A 25485-nucleotide genomic window follows, 5' to 3' on the forward strand; every position below is an offset into this window, starting at 1 on the left:
ACTGTGGCTGTGCTAACCTGCTACCCAGCCTTCTGGGGCTGGGGCTGTGGCTCAGCGGTAGAGCGCTCGCCTAGCATGTGCGAGGCCCTGAGTTCGATCCTCAGCACCACATGAAAATAAATAAATAAAAATAAAAGTATTGTGTCCAACTACAAGTAAAAAATAAATATTAAAAAAAACCCTGGGCTGCGGATGTGGCTCAAGCGGTAGCGCGCTCACCTGGCATGCATGCGGCCCGGGTTCGAACCTCAGCACCACATACAAATAAAGATACTATGTCCGCTGATAACTAAAAAAATAAATATTAAAATTCTCTCTCTCGGGCTGGAGACGTGGCTCAAGCGGTAGCGCGCTCGCCTGGCACGCGTGCGGCCCGGGTTCGATCCTCAGCACCACATACAAAGATGTTGTGTCCGCCGAGAACTAAAAAATAAATGAATAAATAAATATTTTTTAAAAAAATTCTCTCTCTAAAAAAAAAAAAAAAATTAAAAACCCCGGGCTGGGGATGTGGCTCAGGCGGTAGCGCGTTCGCCTGGTGTGCGCAGGGCGCTGGGTTTGACCCTCAACACCACATAAAAATAAAGATATTGTGTCCACCTAAAACTAAAAACTAAAAAAAACCTTAAAAACCCGCCTCTGGATGTGGCTGCTACATGAGCCGCAGGGTCAGAGGGCCGACTCCTGATGCTCAGAGGCCTAGTCTGGTGCCCAGGGCCAGCAGTGCAATGTTGGGGTGCCAGCAAGGAGAGGGATGCTGGACCCTCACGCTTTTCTTTACAAGCAGGGTGTCTGCCAGGTGACCAATGGGAAGGGTCAATCTTCAGAGGCAGCAAGGTAGCCCAGGTCACACACGTGTGGTCAGGAGCTGGCACTGCGTTACATCACCAGTCTTTCCTGTTTTTTAGGTTGAGATAGGATCTCACTAAGTTGCTCAGGCTGGTCTTGAACTTGTGACCCGCCTGCTCCAAACTCCCAAGTAGCTGGGATTAGAGGAATAGTCTGATCCAGCTGGGTCAGAACAAGGACTTTTAGAACCTGCTCAGTGGGGACAAGGAAGCACTGCCCGGTTAAGGAGAGAGAGCAGAGGAACATGTGACAGCAGGTCTCGCCCTGATGTCAAAGGTGCTCAGAGGCTCTCCCACCCCCAGGGTGTGGGCAGCAGTGGAGGTTATGGAAGACCATCAGGAACAAACAATGATGGAGTGAGAGAGATCCCGCCAGCTGAAGGTACAGATGTGTGGCCCACTCAGGCTGAGGTCGCCTCTGCATCAGCACCCACAGGTAGGCAGCTGTGGCTGCAAGCAGGCTGAAGTGCAGGCCCACCTCCTCTTCCCACAAGGCACACAGCCTCCCCACTGCTGGGGAGAGGGGACAGGCGCAGGCACCAGGGTGTGGGCCAAGACTATGGCCAGTGTGCATGAGCAGGGAGCGGGGAGCAGGGAGCGGGGAAGGTGAGAGGGTAGCTAGATGGGCACATGGCCGGGTTCAAGGAAGAGCTGCATGCAACACTCCAGGACCCCTACGCACCCCAGACCCTCAGAGGGCTTCCAGACAGGCAAATGGCCTAATCAGCTTTTCTTAATTGTCTCCATGAGCCTTTTCAGGGACACAGCCATGTTTGCCAAGGGCCTTTGTGAGGCCTGGGCTGCACCTGCCAGTCCCACGTGTCCCACGTGAAGGCAGGACTGAGTCCATGGAAGGGCTCTCAGCAGAGCAGGCAGGTTCCATCTGTGGTCTCCTCAACATCAGAAGGCCAGACGCTCTGTTCATGCTGATGGTGCAGCTCATGGGCACAGGCTGGTGAAGTTTCCAGGCCCCCAGCTATGCCCAAGGAGGCAGCCCTTCGGTACAGGGGTGACTGGCGGCTAGAAGACGGGAGTTGTGGGCCTGAGGCTCTGAGGGGCCACGCATTAGACTCAGGGAAGAAATGAAGAAGGGGTGGTGGAGGGCCTCAAGTGAGCATGCAGCATGCAATGACAAGATGCAGACACTGTCCCCAACCAGAGACAACACAGCTCCACAGGACAGGAGCCCAGCGCTGATCAACCCAGAAGCTCACCACCAGGCAGGCCTGCACTGAACCGGGAAAGGCATGGCATCAAGTTCCCCAGGGACCCTGCAGACCAGAATTCAGCTCTGGTCGCAAGGACCCCCATCACTAGATCCCCTGGGCATCAGCACCTGCTTTATACCCAACAGCTCAGATAGCTTCAGACTGGCCTTCCCCAGCGGGGACCGAGTCCAGGCTACCCACGGGGGTGGGCACGCACCAGCCACCTCCTCTAGTGCACCTCCTCCCAGTCTAGTCGTCACCACTGAGGCAAGGCGGTGCACAGCCACCTGTGGCTGCTTAACACGACGCTTGGCTTCTCTGGGCCCAGCCTGCCCTCCCTCGGCACCTGCCTGGCAGGCCGTGTCTGCTTCTCAGCCTCTTGACTGCAAGGAACTGGGACGGAAGAACCTTCTCACCTGCTTCTGCCAACCAAGGAAGACAGCAGAAAGCTCCTGAAGCTGTTCCTTGCACAGGGCTGTCCAGAGCAGAGGGCCAGGGGAGCTCCCAGGACAGTTTTACAAGGTGACAATGCTGGGGAAGGGCTACGGAAGCCCAGGAACGGTATCCCAGAATGCAGGAATGGCCCATCTTGGGCTTGTGCTGAGGCTACACCTCCAAGTGCCTGGGCAGGCCAGTGGGCAAGCCAGGTTGCCGGGGTCCCTTCAACGGACCTGTGTCTTCTGTCCACTAAGGACAGGCATCCTCATGGTGACCTGGAATCCACCAACACGGAGAGCACTGCTCCCCCAGCACGGCCTCCTCAGAGCTGCAGGCTGGACAGAAACCTGGTGTATGGACCCAAGTCTCTTGACTGACCACCCACAGATGCACCTTGGTTGTGGCACGTGGCCTCAGGGACGGAAGCCCCAGAAGGAAGGCCAGCACAGGGAACACCCACCTGCTAGCACCCCCAATGCCACCTGGAGCTGCTGGGCAGGCATGGAGCTGGATGGGGTCTGCCAGCCTGTGGGCCCTCCCTGCGTTACCCCTCCCACCTGTGTCTGGGAAAGCCTGGGGGTCAGAGACTGGCCCAGACACTTCTGGGTACTCCACGTGCCATAATAAAACACCCCTGCACCCCCACGTGATGTGGCCACAGATGGGGGGCTGAGAGCGCCACCAGGACTCTGCGGGGACTTGCAGCTGGTGGGCAGTGTGGGATGCAGTGCTATCGATGACTGATAAACAATAAGTAACAGGAAACACAGCTGAGACACAATTGCTCACTCTACTGAGGAAAAAATGGCTCAAAATTTACATCCTCAAAATAAATGAACAAACATGAGCACCCCCACGGATTTACATACCTGCCAGCGCACCCAGGAGCCAGGTCTCAGCCTGTCCCAGGCTGGCGCTGCACCACCCCGTGCCCCTGCACACCGGCCAGCCTCTGTGGAAGGAGGCCTTCGCAGGCCAGGTCTGTGAGTCCCAGATAGCAGCCCTCTGCCAGGTCTATCACCCACTGGATGGAGGCTGCTGCTGGAGACGTAAAACACTCCGAGCAGAGCTGAGAGGCAGCCCGTGACCCCGAGACAATGCAGTGGCCACTGATCGCGAGAAGGCTCAGTGGGCTGGGGCTGGGACCTGGACGCATACCTGAGAGCCGGGCCACCTCCGCCTTCTTAGCTCCCTCGACCTCCCCATGTCGGCTACCAGGAGCTTCCTTTGCCAAGTCCACAGGGGCCTCCTCGCTCACGGACAGGGTGGTGAGTGTGCTGACCACCAGGACGCCCAGGCCGACCCACAGCACCACCTGGATGAAAAACCCCAAGACAGAAGGCGTCACGGCAGTCCCCACACACTGCTGTGAAAACTTCCTCTTGCAGTGGAAGCCCAGGGATGGAGCGAGGGAGGAAGGAGGGAGGACAGTGGTATGAAGCAGCCCTCTGGGAGGGCAGCACAGGTAGGCATGGGTCCGGACAGTGACATCCAGGGGAGACAGCCTGCCTCCCGAAAACCAGATGACATCAGGGGCTGTGACGGGACACTGACCAGCCACGACTCCCTTGTCAACCCAGGTGGTCTGGGTGCCCATGGGTCCTGTCAGCTGGGTCATGAGTCAGGCCTGTGGAGCTGCCTCGGCAGGGCAGAAGGGCTGGAGCATGAGGGTGGAGTGGGAACACTTTGGAGAGCTGCAAGCATGAGAGGAGCCTCGGGAAAGCAGGGGTGCTATATGTGCGATGGAGGCAGAGACCCAAGCCTTGATCCAGCCTCCTGGGGAGGGCAGTCTCCTGACCACCATGGAACAGGAGCAAGGATCTCAGGACACCTGCCCAAGCCAGGTGTCTCTTAAACCTATCATCCTCAAGGTACACACTCCTGCACAACCCCCCCCAGAGTGGGCCCTGTACCAAGGATGCAGGCCACACAGATATGGACACACTGTCCCCCAACATCACCCACATCTGATGCCCAACAGTAGGCTAAACATGCCCAGAGCTGGCAAGGTGGGAAACCCTGCCAGGCCAGACTCGGAAAGACAGCACCTCCTTTCTCAGTTGTGTGATGGTAACCATCAGTGTCCCCATGAGCTGCATTCAAGGGGCCCTGCCTCCTCCTGAAGGACCCACGGTTGACTCTAAGGCCTTCAGTCCCACCAACTCCTCCTCACCCAATTCCAACTCCTGTTGCAAAACAGGCACCTGCTGGGCCAGCTCTCTGCCTGCGTGCCTGTGCCACCTCATCAGTGGGTGCTGCTACTGCTGACCTGCCTCAGCCCTCCAGGGGCAGAAACTCCTGCTATGATGGTTCTGCAACAGAGGCCAGAGAGTGGCCTTCCTGTCCAGCTGAAGGGACCCTCACTCATCAACTGCCTGAGATCTCAAGAGCCCTAACTCCAGTCCTCTTCTGAAGGGCCGGCTGCCTGAAAGAACAGCAGCTCAGTAGTGGTGAGGCCACCTGGGTCTGGCAATCACAGAAGGCAGATTCCCCCGGGGAAAGAAGACTCTGAAGCGGGATCATGACCAACTCAGAAGAGACACCTCAGGGAAAAGTCCACTCGCTTCTCCGCCACCAGACACCCTGAGCCGCTCCCAATTCACAGATGCCCTGGAGCACAGGGGGCCAGTCCCAGCCTGCCTCATGGATGTGCAGAGCTCTTGGGGAGCCCACGAGCCCCACGGCAGGAACTGCAGCCAGCCAGTCTGTCAGGTAATAGCAGGGCTGCCCAGGTGCCAGGGGGATGCTATCTGAACTGAGTCCCTGGGACTGAGAACTCAGAAGCTCTACCATGCACAGAGATTAAAGCTCCTGACCCCATTGGGCCCAAAGTGTTTTCCTAAAAGTCTGTGAAGACCCAGCCTCAGCTGTTGCATGAATATCTGCAAAAACATTTACAGACAAGGACGTCATCTGACAGTGAGCTGGGTTCTTCTTAGGATAATAAAAAGGAGGAAATATCCACCTCCTGAGACCACCAGCTCCCTGCAGGGAGGAGTGGCAACAGTCCACATGAGCAGCAGCTGCCATTGGGTAACCTAGGCCAGCAGGGCACTGAAGACATCAGACAGCAGGCCTTGCGACCCCTCCACCCTGCCTGCATAGCCTGTCCTAAATCAAGGCTCCCTGCCCTCCAGTTGCAGCTTCTCCTGGATGGCAGAGAGAAGATGTGTGCAGTGGCACACACCTGTAATCCCAGTGGCTCAGGAGGCTGAGGCAGGAGGATTTCAAGTTCAAAGCCAGCCTCAGCAAATTAGTGAGGCCCTAAGCAATTCGGCGAGACCCTGTCTCTAAATAAAATATAAAACATGGCTGGGGATGTGCTCAGTGGGTTAAGTGCTCCTGGGTTCAACTCCCAGTCTAAAAAAAAAAAAGATGTCAGGCAAAGGATAGCAAGGACGGAAGGTCCTCGCTCTGAAATGTGAGGTCTAACTGCTGACCATTTGCAGAGGAGCCATCATGGTTCCCTTGGGACTCCTGAATAAGAAAGAGAATGAAGCTCTGAGCTCTAACATTCAGCAGGGACGGAACAACTGGGAACCTAGGGAGGGAGCAGCTGGCGGAGTGCGGTCTCAGGCTCAGGGAGGAACCCAACCTGGCCTCTAGATGCCCAGTCCAGCCTCCAACACTGTGCCAGGAGACACAGCCTAGTGCATGACAGAAAAGCTGCTTTTGAAGCAGGGGACCCAGTGGATAAGTGGGCCTGGCCTGCCAGCCGTCTACCTCAGAGCACCCTGCTGACTGAGATTCTGGCAGCGACACCTCTTTACACAGCCACAGAGCCAGCTGGGAGAGGTGCAAATCCATCTTGGAAGTTCTGCTCAGGCCTGGGAAATGCAGGGCCTTGATTGGGGCCATAGTCTTCAAGGCTTCTGCAGCACCCCTCCTGTCGGGGAGTCACAGCGGCTCCAGCTGAGAGGGGCGGATTCGGTGCAGAGACAACCTCTGGGGGGATGAAACGTTCACTTCTACTGTGTGAACACCACACAAATTGCACTTTGCCCTTCAGTGATGGATCAAGTGCCTGGAGCCTGGGGTTCTGGCCACTCTGTAGCCCTGTGGCTCAATGTGGAACCCAAGGCCATCTGGGTCAGGGTTCAGGCCCAGCCACAATGGCCACCTCTCTCTGCAGGGCAATGTATACTGGCACCTCTCCAACAGCAGGACTTCCTGCCCTGGGGCCCTCTGGCTGTCCCTCCTCTGCCTCCCTGGGCTGGCCTTCCTTGCCCTAGGGACCGTCCTCCTAAGCGCATTCCCTCTAGCTCCTGCCCTCCCCCCCACGCCCCCGCCAGCTGGCTTCAGGACAGCCCTGAGTTGGGTCCACCAGCTGAACTGGGGCTGCCCCCATTTAAGATTGAAAAGAACTCTGATTTTCTAAGACAAAAAAATGAAATTCATAAGGACACACAGGGTTAGTTTACTTGGCTGTTTTTATGCTTTCTAATTACTCTTCTGGGAACAGTCTCACAACACTCCTTCCTTTGCACGCTGGTCAGCTATCCACAATGCACACACCTGTGCAGAGAATAAGCACCAAAGCAGATAGAAAGCTCAAGGGAATCGAGGGTCTGGCCCCATGGGGGACTGGGGTTCCAAACACACATCCCTCACAACATAAAAACTCTGGCATACCCCAGTCAGCTGGTCCAATGGCCCATTCCAGACAGAATGGTGGCTGGCAGGCAGCTCCCTGGGAGAACAGAACCTCAGCATCTTTCCAACTTGGCCAAAAAGAAGTTTGGGCAGTGCAGCACATTCTAGAGTTTAAGAAATGCAGTGAAACAGGCCCAGTAGTCTCTGGCACAACACCTTGTGTGCGAGCGTCCATGTGTACGTGGAGCTGGGCCCATCTGCGCTTGCTCCTATACCAAGCCAAGAGCACTGGGCTGAACACACTAGAAGACATCCCCACTGAGTGAGGAAGGAGCTGCCGACCCAGCCAGCGGCTCCCGGCAGGCACGCGTGACGCAGGCAGACACGGTCATGGGACGATGGGAAAAAGGAGGTAAATTGTCATTAGCTGCAGGTAAAAAAATCCAAGAGATCCAGTGAGAGTTCACTAAGGTAAATAGGTAAAAAACAAATTCATGAACATGTGCAGCTTCCTTACACATAAAAGAACTGGTTAGGAAAGCCAACTGAGAGCCGTCCCAGCTCAGGGCCCATGACAGGAGACAAGCAGTCAGGGAGGAAGGCGGGGGCAAGAGGGCGGCCTGTGGCGGCCCTGTGGGGGCATGCGGACACCCTGAACTCACCCCAGCTGCTGAAGAGGGCAGCTCCTGGTACAGAGTGCAGATCTGATGAAGCACAAAGACACTGATTCTCCTACATTAACCTAAAGCATCAATTAATTAATTCCAACTAGACCAAAAACAAACAGGGGGACTGGCTTCTGTTCATCAGATCAGCCGATTCAAACAAGGTCTGCAACAGGACAGGTGGGAGGGAACGCAGTGTGGCAGCTGTGGCAGTCGACACGGGCGTGGCGGGGTCCTACCGTGCGTACACCAGGGTTTGACATGTGAGAGCGTTAACCTTTCACCCAGGGAGGACTACTTGGATAAACCCAGTTCTACAGCTAGGCACCATCTAGAAAAAAGTACGCCAAAATAAAACACAGATGGGTCAAAAATTTAAATGAAAAACAATGAAATCACAAAACTATTAGACAAAATGATAAAAGAATCTTAAAAATAATACTGGCATGGGGAAGGTCTTTGTAATTTTTTTTTTTTTCAAAAAAAGAAAAGAAAGTTTGACTTACTTAAAAACTGGAGGATGTGAAACTGGGACAACACCTGCAGTCTGACAGGCAACGGGCTACCTTCCTCAAACTCACTAAGGACCTTCTGCCTCAAGCCCAGACACAAGAGCTGGTATTCAACTGGTCTTCCCACTTAGCCACAGAAGCCAGACAAAACCAAAAGCCACCCAACTGAAGCACTGGGGGAGAGCCGCAGCAGCTCAGCCCCGGAGGGCCGAGACCCAGAGAGCAGGAGAGCACTCAGACAAGCAGGCTGACTGCCATGGCACCCGGGGCCAGTGGCGCCACAGTGAGGGTGGTGCAGAGCGGCCATGGACTCAGGCAGACTCATGGGAGGAGGTCGGGATGCGGAGAAAGAAGCCCCAGAGAAGCTGCCACGCCACCTTCTGCCACTCTCCTGGAGGCACGTGCGGCTACCAGCTGAGCCAAGAACCAAGCAAGGACAGAACAAGGAGCGCGTGCAGGAGAATGAGAGCAACCAGCAGGGCCAGCTCAGGGTTGAGACCCTGGGGTGGGGCGAGCAGAACAGGGCCACCTCAGCTATCTGATGGACGGAAGTCACACCCCTCAGCTTCTGCAGGCCTTGATGACTGCAAAATACCAAGCACACCAGAAGACAGGGCCAGACGACAAAGATCAAGAGACCAAAGAGGAACACGGGCATCAAGACTGACCACGCGTGCTCCTCAATATACAGTGGGATCACATCTTGATGAACCCAACCACAATGAAACCACCCTAAGTCCATCTGCACGAAATTCTTCTGGCCTGCTAGTACCCCAGCTGAGTAGCACAGCACAGCGTCAGCGGGGCCCTGCTGAGGCGGGGCTCACTGCCACGGCTGCTGCCCAGCAGCACAGGAGAACACACCAGGCAATGCCAGCTGGAGAGAGTGAACTCAAAACGTGAAGCAGGATTTCTACCAGGTGCGTACTGCTCTCACACCACCACCCATCGCCAACTCCAAGCTGAGCCACCTAAGAACTGTCCACACTGGCAACAACAATAACGGGCAGGACTTGAAACACAGGTAATAGGGCTGGGATTGTGGCTCAGTGGTAGAGCACTTGCCTGGCATGTGTGAGGCGCTGGGTTCAATTCTCAGCACCGCATTTGAATAAATGAATAAAATACAGATCCATCAATATCTAATAAAAAATATATTTTTTTAAAAAATGGGTAATAGTAAGAACAGAAGCACCAAAGGCCTGCGAGGGCAAATAGGGTGAAATTACTAAGACACATGCACCTTGTCTGGGAAGTGGCTAAAAAAAGGAATTCACAGCGGACCAAGCTGAGGATTCGTAGTATCTAGTGTGACCACTAGGTTAGAGTGCACCCACAGCGGGAAGAGAGTGAATGCTTTACATGCCTGACTGATCAAAACAAAGAAATGGGAAAAATAAACAGAAAAAACAAAGAGTAGGACAGAAGCTTCTTCCCAAAATGAGTAATCGTACTAACTGTAAATGGTCTTAAACACTCCTACTAATAGACTCCTGTTAACAAAACAAAACCCAGTAACACTCCATTGCCAGAGACATGGCTTCAACTCAGAAGGGCACAGAGAGGACACAGGAAGGTAAACAAGTGACCACTTGTAAAGCGGGGCTGGGGCAGCCACAAGGCCGGCTCACGGGAGCTCCACGGACACTAGGACCTTCACAAGGGAAGTGTCAGGTTGGCAGAAGATACAACCAACCAGAACCTGTGTGTTCCAATGACACACTAAGAGGCAACACCTTCACCTAAGTGATAAGCCACACACAGGTGCACCTGAACACCTGTTAGAAACCTCGACTGAAGCCAGGGGCGGTACACACAGCCGCGAGATGCTGAGCCGCAGCCGCTGCAGGCCTCGGAAGTGACCTCACCAAGAAGGACTGGCACTGGGCTGGGGATGTGGCTGAAGCGGTAGTGCGCTCGCCTGGCATGCGTGTGGCCCGGGTTCGATCCTCAGCACCACATACCAACAAGGATGTTGTGTCCGCTGAGAACTAAAAAATAAATATTAAAAACTCACCCTCTCTCTCTCTCTCTTATATAAAAATTAAAAAAAAAAAAAAAAAAAAAAAAAGAAGGACTGGCATTCTCTGTAGTGTACTACCCAACCACACTGGGACTAAGCTTGAAAGCAGGAAAAAAAATTACTAGGAAATCCTGAAGGTTTGGAAAGCTAAAGAAGCCATGGGTAAAAGTAGAAATCAGAAAATTTTGTGCACCGAAGAATGATTTCAACCCTTCAATGCAACCCCCATGAAAATTTCAACAGGTCATTTTCGAGGAAGCTGATAGGCCATTCTAAGATTTAGTAGGGCAAACAAAGAGCCAATTACAGGAAAGAACATTTTATAGAGGAATACAGCAGGAGGACTCCAACTGCCCACCATGGACACACCCTGCACAGCTGCAGTCCTGAAGTGGGCAGTGCTGCTCAGGACAGAGAGACCCTGGCAGCCTCACTGGAGGGGGGCTGAGGGCCACACGCACAGGGCAAGGGCAGGGCCACACGGCCTGCCCCACACCCACTGATCCCAGTGGGGCACAGGTGTAGATGTGAGCCTCCAGAGCATCGCTGTTTTCAGGACCGTGGGGTAGGAAGGGTAGGCAAGAATCAAAAAGCACCAAGGGGAAAAAGAGATCCACACACTGGACAGCCCTAAAATGCAGAACTTCTGTTCACAAAAGATATCCTACAAAAGCAAAAAGGCGCCAGGCACTGTGGCCCACACCTGTAATCCCAGTGGCTTGGGAGGCTGAGACAGGAAGATCATGAGTTCAAAGCCAGCTTCAGCAACAGTGAGGCACTGAGCCACTCAGTGAGACCCTGTCTCTACATTAAATACAAAATAGGGCTGGAGGGCTGGGGATGTGGCTCAAGAGGTAGCGCACTCGCCAGGCATGCGTGCGGCCCGGGTTCGATCCTCAGCACCAAATACCAACAAAGATGTTGTGTCCGCCGAGAACTAAAAAATAAATATTAAAAATTCTCTCTCTCTCTCTCTCCTCTCTCACTCTCTCTTTAAAAAAAAAAAAAAATAGGGCTGGAGTGTGACTCAGCCGTCAAGTGCCCCTGAGTTCAATCCTTGGTACCAAAAACAACCCCCCAAAAAAAAAAAAAAAAAAAAAAGGCAGGGGGCTGGGGCTGGGGCTGAGTGGTTGAGCACTCACCTTGCATTTGTGAGGCCTGGGTTCCAGCCTCAGCACGAAAAAAATAAATAAAATAAAAGTATTGTGGGGCTGGGGATGTGGCTCAAGCGGTAGCGCGCTCGCCTGGCAGGCGTGCGGCCCGGGTTCGATCCTCAGCACCACATACAAACAAAGATGTGTGTCCACTGAAAACTAAAAAATAAATATTAAAAAATTATCTCTCTCTCTCTCTCTCTCTCTCTCTCTACCTTTAAAAAGTAAATAAATAAATAAGGGTATTGTGTCCATCTACAACAACAACAAAAGATTTTTAGTCATAGAGGTACACAATTTCTTTATTTAATTAATTATTTATTTTTATGTGGTGCCGAGGATAGAACCCAGGGCCCCAACACATGCTAGGCAAGGGCTCTACTGCTAAGCCACAACCCCAGCCCCAAATATGTTGTTTTTTTTTAAAGGATTTACATCTAGAACCTGTTTTTTAAGTTTATTATCATTGTTATTGTTATTATTATTATTATTATTTAATGTGGTGCTGAGGATCAAACCCAAGGCCTCGCACCTGCTAGGTGAACACTCTACTGCTGAGCCACAACCCTAGGCCAGAATCTGTTTAAACTCCTACAAATCAATAAGAAAAAGACAGACAACCCAGTAGGAGAAAAAAACCAAGACTTGAAAGGAAGTCACAAAAGGCAACACCCACGTGGCTCACAGCCCATGGAAAGGTACATGAGGTCATCAGTCAGGCAGGGGCTGCAAACAGACCTAAACGAGGGGCCTCCACACCCACACCCACCCTTCAGAAGGGCCCCTCTCAAAAAGGGAGAGGAGATGGGAAGTGTAGGGGACTCTCTGTGCTATTGGAGGAGCCACTGTGGAAAACATGTCCACTTGGCAGAGCCAAGGCCACACCCAGGACGCCCTCCCAAGTGTACAACAAGCCACACACCCATGGGCACTGGAAGAAACGCTTGGCACAGCAGGCTAGCAGCTTCCTGTCCTGCCAAGTGAGTGGACAGCGGTGATGGCACAGAAAGGAAAGCACACAGCCGCGGGCAGCAAGCTCCTCGGCAGGCCCAGGGGTGAGCTCAGACGGAAGGCTGAGCACAGGGCCCACGCCCAGGGACACACACCATGAGGCTATCAATTTGAAAACAGAAAAAATTACTCCAAAACATCAACAGAAGACAGCAGCAACCTCTGGACTGTGAGGGCGGATGGCCAAGAGGTGCCAGAATGTTTTGGGTGCCAGAATGTTCTCTACCTGACCTGGAAGGTGGTTCTGTGGCTGGGCACCCTTTGCAAAGGTGGGTCAAGCTGTATACCTACCAATACACATGGGTAAGAAAGAGCTCAGCGACCCCATCAAGAGTGAAAAAGCATGAGTCCACAGGAAAAGCCAGGGGCTTCCAAACCATAAAAAATGTTCACGTTCACTCCAGGGAAGCCAAGAAAGAGGAAGGTGGAAAGGTGGGAGCGAGAGGTCATCAAGCACTCGGGCAAAAGGCCCCGAGATCCCGTGTCCAGACGCTTCCTACAGACACATTCCTGCACAGGCTGAAATGCCCACAACAGCGGACCTGCAGCACAAGGCTGGAGACAGGCTCCTGGGAGCCTCGGCCATGGATCGTCCCTGGAAGGCAGCCTGGGGAGCAGCTCCTCCTGGCAACAGCTCTGAGGTTCACACCACAGCTGTGCAAGCAGCCTGGAAGGGGCTTTAGCAAAGTGGGGGCTGGGTGCAGAGTCCTGTAGTGGACTTGCCTAGCATGTGTATGGGTTTGATTCCAGCACCACAGGAGAAAAAAGCATGAGCACGCACACACACAAGCACCCCCATGTGCATGCTGCCTTGAGAACATGGAAACACATAGTGGGGAGAAGCGGTGAAGCCCCAGCACTCAGGCAGGAAGGTAAACTCCGGGAAGCACGGGACGCACGTGGATACTGAGGACAGAGACTGCTCAGCCTGACTGTACCACTGTCCAACTGCCTCCTTGACCAAGTTCCCCTTGTGCTAGGAAACAAAACCAGTCAACAGAACCCATCTGAACACTGAGAGGGGCTCTGCACCGCCGCCTCCTCTCCCAAGCCAGCCTGGCTGGCCACACACTCACCTGGGAGGAGAGGGCGTTCTTGTGGGCCTTCTTGTAGATCAGAGCTGGACAGATGAAGCAGATGAGGCTCCCCATCGTGGCCCCCGTGAGACCCAAGATAGTCTCCACTGGAACAGATGCAACAGCAGGGGTGAGCCAGAAGGAGCATGCATGGGGAGAGACTGCACGCCCAGCCGGCACACAGGTGGGCAGCATTAAGGTGAAGGCTGAGTGTCAGTGAGGAGCCAGGCAGCCACTGTGCCCTGAGGGCTCCACAAACCAGGCTCAATTCACCAGGCTGCTCTGGCTGCCAGTCTTTAAAGGGCCAGTCATCTGGAATTTCCTACCAAAATCAGTTGTTGACTCCACATGGCCTAGGTCATACTGCCTGCAATTTCACAGGTGACTCAGTGACTAGTCCTAGCACACAACAAAAGCCAGGGGCAGAAGTGTGCTGGCCAGGTAGAGTCCCAGCAAAAAGCTGAACAGGTGTCTTCTGGGGCGGGCACCTGCAAGTTCCTATCTGGTGACAAGCTCCACCCACCATGTCTGTGAGGGAGTGGGTGCATCTGGACACTGAAAGTGCTGCTCTGGGCCTCCGACCTTCCCCTGGGTACTGTGTTGACAAGTTGGGAGTCAACAGTGACAGTAAGGAAGCAGCAGCTTTACAGCCATGCACTTTACAAACTGGGCCCATGTCCCAGCTCTGAGTCTCTGCCCAGGTGCGGAACTGCTTGGTGTCAACACACATTTGCTGCTCTATCCGGCTGCCAACGCTATCCCCTGCTTCTCTGTGGGCCAAGGGAAAAAATAGCCTGGGAGTTTCTGGGCTAGTTGGAGACCAGAGGACGGCATGGGAGCTGGGAGCCTTGGCTGAATGCCAAGACACAGGGCAGGGACACCTGGACCTTGTGTGGAACGTCAAAAATGGAGTAGAAGTGGAGAGAAGGGAGGGGCCGCCCACCTTACCTACCATTGGGGATCATGATGCCACCAACCATGGTTCCAAACACAACGGAGAGGGTGAGTGCCTTAAACCGGAGAGGCGGCATATAGCCTCCAGCAGCAAAGGTCCCATCTTTTTGCTATATGGAGGAAATAAAAGGTTTGAAAGGGTGGATCTCCTCACCACTCTCCTGAGGAGCAATGCTGTACTGGGCTCTGACAAACACACCAGGCTCCACACTGGGCGAAGGGAGCTCCTGGCAGGTAAGCCCTGCAGCATGGCTGGAGAGCTCTCCACCCAGGTGCTGACCACCCACCCTAAAATTTGGCCTAGAGACCATAGTGTCAAGTCCTTCCGTTTTCCTTTTCACTTTCGGAGCAAAGCCACAGAGAGATTATCAAAAGAAACACCAAGTGCAGACAACACTTGGTCCGCAAGGAAGCAGCCAGCATCTCCCAAATGCAGGCTGCAGAGCTCAGGCAGAGGCTCCCATGCACCTGGCTGAGTTACCGTCATCTCTGAATGGTCCCTAGTGAGCAAATAACAATTTCAAAGTCCGGGAAGAAGAAAAAAAGGGGGCGGGGCGTTGTATAAAGTGGCAGAGCCCCCTGCACCCGGCCTCATGCATGCCACGCACAGAACACTGAACACTTTCCAGGTGGAGTGGCACAGGCAGAGGCAGCTGGCCTTAGAATCCCGTCCAGGAGCTCCAGACTACCTGGTTCAGATCCTGGCTCTGCCACTCACCTGCCTCAGGTTCCCCCTGCCAAGAGAAACATCTCATCAAGCTGCGGTGAGGACCCAATGAGTTAACACACAGGAAGGGCTGACCATGCTGATCTCTGGGCTAGAAACAACTGCAGAACCTTTCAGAACTAGAATTTCAAAGCACCAATTTTCAGAATAGACTGACACAGGATGAACTGAAAGAGGGCTGGAGCCACAATTTCTACCCTGGTGCAACAATTTGTCCAAGGTTTTAAGGTCTATAGCCCAGGAGTCCCAGTACTACAGATTTACCAATACGCTAAGAAATACTCCAAGAAAAGGGGAAGTAGGGGAACCGTGTGCACATTCATAAGCCAGTTACCCAAGGAGGTCAAGGGGAAAAGGCTGGGAACCATCCATAACAGGGTGCAGGTGCTGAGGTTTCCAAGGACTCTCAGAGAAAAGCTGCCTACACACCCACAGAAGACAGAGGGACAAGGAGCTGGAGGGATGGTGCTGTGCTTCTGTAATCAGACCCACAAGGTGGGGCAGCAGCTACGCAGTGGTACGTACAGGAAGGCTGCAGGTGAACTTTCTTCCTTGATACTGCCTTTCATACCACTATTGATTTTTTTTAACTTTACAAAAAAACTGATAAAATGTATGCAAATGCACAAATGCTATTGCAATACAAAATACATGTTTCCATCAAACACAGAGAGATGGACTTCAGCAACCCACAGGTGGAAGCAGGGTGGGGTGAGCCAGGGAGGACTCCACAGCCAGATGAGCTGGCCTCACCTTTGCCCTGCAAGAGCCTGAGTCCTAACCTCTGCCTTGTTTGGCTACAGGTGCCTGAATGCTAGCAGAGGCAGACCAGAGTGCCAGCACATGAAGGGCACTTGGTCTCTGGACTAGGCCTCTGCCATTGCTGATGCCAGAGTCCACAAGGAGACAAGAGCTGCAGCTCTGCCACAACCATGTCCCTGGCCTTCACGGGCAGGGAGTCCTGTGCCAGCTGCCCTTCCCAGTCTGCCTGCTGGACTCTCCCCTGGATTCTCTGGGACCACTAAGCAACCCCTTGCCATAGTAGTTTAAGTGACCTTGTGTTCCTGGCCACCAGGAGTCCCAGCTGACAAGACAGGTGGGGCCCAAAGACCTAGGGCAGAATATGCTGCCACAGAGAAGCTTCCAGTCGGTGCAGACCGTTTAGCTAAGCACCTCTGGACAGGTAGGTGGGAAGCCAAGATGGCGCAAGGTTCCTGTAGACACTCTGGAGAGGGGCCCAAGCCCAAATAACCTGGGCCCAAGTATCATAAGAATGTCTTTGATACGCAATAGCAGTGGAGAACCAAGAAAGCCTTTCTGCTTCAAACCTGTATGAGAAATTTTCTTGTAAAGGCCTAGGCAGCTATCTTGAATACACACACAGCAGTGCAGAAACCTTTTAATTGTTAAGATTTCCCAAGTCACACAAAAGTGAAAAAGCAGTGTAACAAGCCCAGCCCTGCCTCCAGTCTTTGTCAACACTGGCGGTCATCTGGTTCCTCCATCCCTCCCCAGGACTACTCAGAAACAAGAGCTACTTCTAATCCCGCTAATTCTGATGACAGTATCCATGCTGGGAAATCAGAGGCCAACCTAAGCTTCTGGCACACCTGGCTTGACCCCAAAGGTCCGTCTTTGGTCCTCTTTCTTCCAAAGTTGGCTTAAGAATTGCCTCCTAGGGGCTGGAATGGTTAAGCACATGCTCAGCACTGTTTCCACTGAAGCCTGCTTACTTTTAACTAGGAAAAGCCCCCCTCCCACCACCTAAGAAAGCAGGATGAGCACAAGCAGTGGAGGACACCCCAAGAACCTTACCTGCTGCTCAAAAAGCAGCGTGTTCAAGGCCTGCCTGCACGGCAGGATCATCATAGGGAAGCCCACGGCCACCGACATCACGAAGCCCACGCGGATCATCTCTGTCACCAGGTTGGAGGGGAAATGCATCAATACGTTGCCTGCAGTGGCCTCAGTGAAGCTGACGTACCCAAAAAACCCCACCTGTCAGAGGAAACAGCAACATGGCAGAGTGTGGGGAGAAGGGCTGCTCCCAGAATGCCCTCATGCCCCTTCCCAAAGAAGCTGGTGCAAGAGAGGGCCTGCCAGGGACAAAAAGGCCACTCGGCTCCTCCTCTGTAAACGTCCCCCTCTGACAATCAGAGGGCATCTTAAAATGCTAAATGAGGAGTCCAACACAGCTTCCCAAGAGCGTCCCAGGGAGGAGAAAACGAAGCTGCCTGGGTGGAAGGCAGGCACCATAGTGCTCCCAAGCCCTTCCGAGGACCCACTCGTAATCTGGGTCCAAAACACAACCAGGGAACCATGGTCCTCTACAGAAGTAGACGCAGGAGTGGACGATGCTTGCCAGGGACCATCCCTAGTTACCTAGAGCAACGCTAGAAGCACAAAAGCAAAAGAAAGAGGCTACAACCTTCTCCTACTTATATTCTGATTGAAAGAAAGAAATTGGAGCAATAAGACTGCAAGAAAAATTGACCAAAATGCTAACAGTGACTGCATTTACAGACTGGGACTTGAGGTACTCTCTCCTACCATTTGATACCTCCTCATTTCTCTTTAGTGGACACACCCCACCCCTGGAGTACGTTAACAAAGTTCTGGGAGAGGGTAAGCAGAGTCCCTCTACTAGAGCAGTCTGGGCAGCTCTGCTGCTGAGGTGCCGGGTTCCTCAGACTGGGAGACGTCAACGCAGCCTGGGGTGAAGGGCCTAGCACGACCAGCCCAGTAATGACCGGGGTTGAGAAGAGGACCTGTTTTGGGTTGCTACATGAGCAGTGCACCCCCAGACACTGGAATGGGGCAGTGACACCTCTGCATAAGGAAGGGTCTTGAGGGCTAGAGCCCCCTGCTGATGCGACCCAGGAGAGGAGAGGCACAAACAGGTCCTACCACGACATAGAAGGTGGTGACCACGTTGAGAGAGGAGGCAAATATGGAGCTCATGGTCTTCACTGACGGTTCGTCCAGGCTGTCGTAGGTGGGCAGGACCTGGCTGTGTGGAGACAAGAGGTTCTTAAAGCAGGCACAGCCTGTTCTCTGCATAGCCTCGCCCGCCCTGGCGGCCAGCTCCCAGGACCTCTTCTGCAGCCTGGCCACTATCACCTCTTCACATGGCACTCATCACACACGGACTCACCACCCTAAAGCCAGCAGGTCTCACGACACAGCAGTGGCAGCACCGTGATGGCCCCCAGACCAGCCTCCAGATCATGTTCCACATGGATAGCTCACAAGTACTACAGAGCCAAGGCCATCTGTGTCGTGGGGACACAAGATGCCCACTGCAGAGAGCATGGCACTGAGGATTAAGGCAGCTGCTCAGACACACCTCAGGGAAGGGAGAGTCCAATGGAACAAGCCTGGCAGTTGTAGCCCCCCCAGCACTCTGGCCAGGTGGGAGTGGAATGGGCAGAGAGGGGACAACACAGACACACTGCCCAGCTGGCAGCCTCTTATCTGTGTGATGAGAACACTGGCTCCTGTCTCATACCTGGTGCCAGGAGTGTGGTGCTACTGGGCAGATGGGAGGGACCCAGTCACTGCTGGGCAGGGGATGATAGCCCCACACAGGTTCTGCAACTGCACTCTGAGGACATGAAGCAGCACTGAGGAAAGCTCAGGGGACAGGATGCCTGCAAGGGGTGGGAGCCAAGACAGAAAGGAGGAGACGGGGCACGAGGAGGTGGGAGCTATGCTGGGAGCAGTCTCAGTAAGGGCACAAGGGTTGATGCAGGCTCAAGAGGGAGTCCAGTGGTGCCCTCTAGGGCAACCTAGGCTCAAGGCACAAAGGACACGAGGTCAGTGCAGGGCAGGAGGAGAAGGTCAGGATGCAGAAAATCAGCAGCTACTAAGTAGATAAGCACAAGGTCAGTTGAGCCAAATAACAAAACTGCCTTTTAAAAGTGAAAGAAAAACAAAAAGAACACCCGAGCCAGATCCAAGAGCAGACGAAAACAAACAGGTGGGAAGGCCCAGCCTGGTGAGGCTGTTCACCCAGGCTCACGGCACACTGTCCCTCAGGCCACCTCAACACAGGCCACCACAGCAGTCAGGATAGGCAGGAACTGGCAGCCACATGCCCAGGCACCAGCAGAAAGCCAAAGGGAGATACCAAAAGCCCCAGCCCCAAAGCTCTGGGGAAGACTATGTCCTGTAACCAGCTTCTCAGTGCTCACCATCTGCCCAGAGCCGTACCACACCAGGAACCCAGCCTGTGGGGATCAGCACCAGAGACCCATGATGCATGCTTGCCCCTGACCCCCAATACACTCAGAGAACTACTGGGAGGAAGCTGCAGCAGCTACGAGGAGGGACACCTGGGGATGGACAGGGTGGAGAGGCCAAGTCACAGGCTCTCCTCTAACCTGCATTCCCAGGGACCCCTGGACTATCCCCTGGACTGGACAGAAGAAAGGTCAGAGACATAGACCTCCCAGCCCCCTCCACAACATTCCCATGCTCCCCTGGAGGGCGTGGCTCTGAGCACCACTCCTGGCACCCAAAGGTATTCCCAGACCACCCACCTCACAGAGTAGCCTCCATCATAGCTGTCCCCACTACTGGGACTGGGATCCAGGTCTCCAGGGAGTCTGCCCTCCCCAGGCCTCCTATGCTCAATGCTAACACAGCCACCTCTCTGGGCACAGGATGACAGTTCTGCATCAGCCAGCATCCACTGTGTGAGGCCAGAAGGACCACACAGTGAGTCTGAAAACGAGACCAACAGGGACAGGCTCCTGGCTGCAGAGTGCCCTGGGAATGAAGAGACCCTGTCACTGCACCTGGCGAACATTCGAGTATTCAAGGCTCCAGGGCAGCAGGCTGCCTGGCATGGATGAAGAGGACAAGTCTTTGGCCCTAGGCCCTTCTGGGAGGAGGACAAACCTGCACATAGCTGCCTGTGATCCCCCTCCCAATCCACAACTCGCCTGAGAATCAAACCCAACAGATGTGCACTGGCTGCTATGTGGACACCACTGAAGTGGCCAGACCACAGGCTTAGGTTTAAAACAACCCAAACACATAGACAGAAAGGACAACTGGTAACTAGGTACACAGTGCAAGAATGCAACTTCTGTCACCGATGATAATGGGGACATTAAACAGCAAGGCTGGAGCACGTTCTGGCGGAAACCGAGCTGCCAAGAGAGAGACGGTAAGTGGGAAATGACGATTTGGATCTCGTATGTGGGTGTAAACACAGCAGTGTGAGCAAATTTTATCTGTCACATTAGTTTACGATTGGCATAATACATGCCCACTGCTGCTATGGGGGGACCCACTCTGCCAGCCCCCTGCACGCTGATGGTCTTTTCCCGTCCGCACCGGATTTACACCTCTCTTTTCAGCCGGTTACTGCTCCCGTCCAGGCATGAATCACTAGCTCTTGCCACCCTGGTAGAGAAGGTACTGCCGCTGCGATGGCGGAGCAGCCTGATCTGCATTCACAGAGCCCCAAGTGCCAGAGTGAGCCTGCCCGCCTGCGCGCACACAAGACCGGAGATGTCCCAGCAGCAGCCTGAACTCAATGTTTGTGCAATTTCCTCTCAACATTCTCAGAACAGCAGCTAAATTCTGGCAAAACACTCAGGACTCTGCGCAATCAGATGGCTGTGCTGCTGCCGCACCCGCAGCCAGCTTTCCTCTCCCAGGATCTGGCAAAGCAGGCGCTCCAGCCAGCCAGTCCCAGCAACAGTCTCTCGGGGTCACACAGAACTCACAGGTCACACTGGAACAAGACAGTGCTCTTTAGCTCCATGTGGTTGACAAAGACAGGCACTGGGCACGGCTGTCTGCACCCTCCCCCCACCACCCACCCCAGCAGTACTCACGATTGGCAGGCGAAAGACATGCCAAAGATGGGGATGCAGCGGAAGACACCCTCCCAACGGACGTAGCTGACCCGCTTCAGCCACTGCCCACCAAAAAGGCCATGCTTGAGGGAGGACAACACGATCTGCAAGGAGAGAGCAAGGCACAGGTCAGGAGCAGCCTCCTGCGGCCGACCTCCTGAGGCAGGAGGCACGTGGCCCTTCCCACTCCACTCTGCGGCTGGAGGACCCCACGCCTTCCCGGGCTCTCTGCCTCCTGCCCTAGAGCACTCTGGTTCATGCCACAGGTTGGCTGGACACTGCCAAAGGAATGCACCCAGCTGCATAGGATTCCCATTTCCTGCTCACATCCGAGCCACTTTCTACAAGGGCCACTCAGCCCAGAGAGAAGCACAACCTTGCTCACTCACCCTGCCCAGTCCCAGTGCCCATCAAATTACAGAGGACAGTCTCCTCAATATGGAAAGGTCCTTCCCTGGCCCTGGATCATGCTGAGCACAGACATCTTTCAAGAGCTCAACCAACTGAGGGGCAGCTATCTGAAGGGCAAGGACCTAACATGCTAGACTAGTCCTCAGAGAGCTGTGAAATGCCAGAAAACTGCAGCTCCAGCAAATAACCCGCAGCTGCTCCAGTGCAAGCTGCCTGTGGAAACACCAGGTCCCTTCTCTCAGGAAGAATCCATTCTAATTTTGCTGTGAATAGCTCAGGTCCCAAGGAACTCACGGGGCAGGCTCTCCCAGGGAAGCCTCCCTATCCTCAGTGTCAGTGCTACACTTTATCTTCCAGCCTAGTCCACCAAAATGCTCACTTAAAAAAACAATAACTTGCCACCATGGGACAAAAAAACTGAATTGCCATGCTCTGGATCACAAATCCCACATGAAAGGTCTTTCCATAAAATATGCAGATATAGAGCCGGGGATGTAGCTTAGTGGAGAGCATTTACCCAGCATGCACAAAGCCCTGGATCCAATCCCCAGTGTCATTAAAAAAAAAAAAAAAAGAAACGAAACTATGCAGGTGCTACACCTGAGTCCCCAGAGGCTGGGTGAAGGGACACCAGTCTCAGAGCCACTCCTGCTGAAAGTGCTCACTGGCCAGGAGACCTGTGGGCTTCATGCACATTATGATCTTTCTAACACATTTCTCAGGCTTGGAGCCACTTCCCCATGGTTCCCCAAGAGGCACTTGCAGATAAACCAGGTCTGGGCATGTGACTGAGCCCTTCCACAGGGCACAAGGCTCTCACCACAAACATGAAGACAGTGTAGAAGATGAGAGCCATGGCACTGAAGGACTGGATGGAGGCCATCATGTTCCTCTGTAGGCTGAGAGGGAGCACAATGCACAGGGACACCACGAAGAGCAGGAACACACGGAAGGTGCCGGTCACCTAGAAGGGAATCAGCAGGGTCTCCTGGGTTGCAGCCCTGAGCTCACTTACTAGCAAGGGTATGGGGAACACCATGGGGCCTAGGGGACCAACAGCATCTAAAGCAGAAGGTGGTGAGTCTTCAGAAGTGGCCCTCAAGGTCACTGGGCAGTGTGGCTCAGAGCACATTTCTGAACACCATGGGATACAGTCCACCCCAGAATGAGATCAGCCAGAGCCGGAAAAAAAAAAGAGAGAGAGAGAGAGAGAGAGAGAGAGAGAAAGAAAAAGAAAAAGAAAAGAAAGAAAAAGTCAGCTGTTCCCTACTTCACACAGGGAAGGAAGGTGGTGGGAGCCTAGCACCCAGGCTGGCAGAAACCCAGAGAACCTACCACAGGTTGCTTCTCCAGCCAACTCAAAGCCAACCTTGCTTCAAGGAGGCTAGGACTCTTGAAATACTGATCCAGAAAAATCGATGGCAAAAGTCCAGATTGTGTTTACTTTAGCAGAACCTGCAAGGGTCTGGGGTACCTGACATGTCACTCGGCTGTAGCTGATACATGCTTACCCAGCTTCAGAGCTGCCGGCAGCCAGCCAGGGGTGGTAGGGGCTCTGCCAAGACTTTCTGAAAACATCTCTCAGCACATTCTCCCAGCTCCAAACACCTGCGCACCTATCACAGCCCCATGCCTCTCAGCATGGGAGTGTCACACATGCAGAGTGACCTCGACAACCCACTAAGGGGGATGAGATGGACAGGTGCTGCACACACTGGCCTGCTGGGAAGCATTGCCAGGCAGCAGCAGCCACCACCACTGTCTCTCCTGTGCGTCCCACAGGATCAGTGAGACGTCTGGACCTGGGGTGCAGCTGGTGGTACAAAGACGGTCCCCTTGTGTCCTACAGGCAGAACTACGTCTACAGAGTCCATGGTGAGACTTGGGAAGTAGAAAATCAACTGGGAAGACATGCTCAGGGCACAGACCAGGGCCACACTCACTCACTTGAACGTTCTTGGCAATGTGTAAGTCTGGCACATTCCACTCATGCAGAGGACTGCTCCCCCCAGCCATAATCTTTGCAAACTGAAATCCTTTTCTACCCCACTGGCATCCAAATATGAAGAACTCTTCATAGAGAAGACCCTTTATGCGAAATCATGTGTTCACCCTAGCCAGCTTCTGGCTACAGCTTTGCTGCCATCAGGGAAGTAAAGAGGTATGTGAGGGGCCCAGTTCACAGATGGGACCCTCAGGGGGCAGGAACACCAAGCTTGGAGGATGCCTCACGGAATCCCCCAGACTGCACAAAGCATGAGTCCAACAGCCCTGGCAGCAGTGCCCTCACGTCCACCTCAGCAGGGTAAAGACAGAGCTCCCAGTGTGGCCACTCTAACCGATACCTGAGCACAGTGGCCAAAAAGGGCCTGGCCACTTCACCTGCTCTGCACTGCACCTTGGTGTGAGATGGCCCACTGCCCATCCTCCCCACTCATGCCTACAGCCATGGGCAGCACGGCAGCTGCTTGTCCTGCCTCTCCGCCACCTCCACAGAGGCTACCGCAGCAAGGCCTCGAGCTCCAGCTCAGGGAGCATCAGTGGACTCAGGGCCCAGGGAGCGTCTCCCAGCCAAGCATACCGATCTCAGCTGGCTAGTGGGAGTGACCCAACACCGAGGTGCCACAGACCACCTCCAGCAGGCCAACAGACTAGAAGAGATGAGGATGCCCTTACCTGAAACCCAAAGAGCCGAGCGAAGAAGTTAGACCCCAGGTCACCGATCACCACATAGAAGGCGATGCATGTTCCCAGCATCAGCCCAATCATGCTGCAACAAAGGAAACTGTGGGTTTGAAACAGTATTTTGAAGGAGTGGGACATCTTGTCATGACTGAAGCAGGGAGCAGGTGCCTGCAAGTCCCGAGGACAGGACTGAAGGCCAGGAACCCTGTTCCCTGGGCTGTGCTGACCCAGGACTGCATAGGCTGGTGGGATGAGAGTGCAATTTCAAACGTCCAAGTTCACAGGACTTGGGCATGAGTGGGGTGCACTCTCTTGTACCTGGAGTGAAGACTGAACAACAGTGAACTTCTCTGTGTGGTACTGTATTTTTCTCTCGACAGGAGGGTCTCAAAGTTCTTTTAGCTGTGCAGAAATGCATCATGACGTAAGACAAGTTAAAAGAACAATGATCTATCAGGGCACAGTGGCGCACACCTGTAATCCCAGCAGCTCAGAGGCTGAGACAGGAGGACCGTGAGTTCAAAGCCAGCCTGAGCAACGACAAGGCACTAAGCAACTCAGTGAGACCCGTCTCTAAATAAAATACAATTGGGCTGGGGATGTGGCTCAGTGGTCAGTGCCTCTGAGTTCAATCCCCAGCACCAAAAAAAAGAACAACGATCTGCTCCCAAAAAAGGAAGGCCTTGCCCCGAAAGTTTACAATTCCCTAATTTAGAAAGCTAAAAGTACAATTTCCCAGTACCAAAAAATTAGCATATAAATAAAATTGCAATTTCCCAGCAAAGTTTCATCTCATAAAATTTTAGTCCAAATGAAAAAAACATGCCTCAGTTTAATCCGCCTATCTGCAGCAGTGCTGGATTACAGGTGAGGGAACAGCACTGAGCCGTTATTGACAGTGGAGGGAGAGCTATTCTACTGGGTTCCAAGTTCCCCAGCTTTATGGACTTCTTGGTAAGACTTGTGTAAGGCTTTCAACCTTGTGGCAATCACTTTCAGAATAAGACACATTAGACTTTTGACTAAGTTATAAACCAATCCGCATGTGAAACAGGCCATTCACCTCCTACATCCACAGCATCTGCAGCTGCAGGTAATGAGGAAGGAAAGAGAAGGTGGGTGTGGCTTTGCGGCTTACCTGGTCTCCACCAGCATCTTCCCGGCCTTCCCATAGGCGTGGAACGCTAGCACCAAAGAGAAGAAAAGCGCTCAGTCCAACGGTAAGCAGCAGGGCAGTGAGACCATGTGACCCAAACCCACTGGTCTTATGGGGGATACTTTCAAATTCTGGCCCTAGGTATTCTGGGGAT

The 25485-nt window shown here is 53.6% G+C and overlaps 1 protein-coding gene across 8 annotated transcripts in view; it reads right to left on the reverse strand.

Annotated features, from left to right (window-relative positions):
• SLC38A10 (solute carrier family 38 member 10) overlaps window positions 1-25485 on the reverse strand; it is a 41384-nt gene that overhangs the window by 8207 nt on the left and 7692 nt on the right. For 6 of the 8 annotated variants that reach the window (XM_081272400.1, XM_081272399.1, XM_081272398.1 and 3 more), the window contains 9 exons: window positions 25314-25359; window positions 24167-24260; window positions 22311-22454; window positions 21059-21183; window positions 18117-18219; window positions 17025-17207; window positions 14481-14592; window positions 13529-13635; window positions 3653-3809 (listed from right to left, as the gene is read on the reverse strand). In XM_081272400.1, the coding sequence (XP_081128526.1) occupies window positions 3653-3809; window positions 13529-13635; window positions 14481-14592; window positions 17025-17207; window positions 18117-18219; window positions 21059-21183; window positions 22311-22454; window positions 24167-24260; window positions 25314-25359 (1071 nt within the window). Of the gene's footprint in view, window positions 1-522; window positions 3461-3652; window positions 3810-13528; window positions 13636-14480; window positions 14593-17024; window positions 17208-18116; window positions 18220-21058; window positions 21184-22310; window positions 22455-24166; window positions 24261-25313; window positions 25360-25485 lie in introns of those variants that run through there. The other 2 variants (XM_081272403.1, XM_081272404.1) reach the window with 2 other exon arrangements.

This window comes from Spermophilus citellus (genome assembly GCF_964194105.1).
Source record: "Spermophilus citellus genome assembly, chromosome: 17".
Lineage (NCBI taxonomy): Eukaryota > Metazoa > Chordata > Mammalia > Rodentia > Sciuridae > Spermophilus > Spermophilus citellus.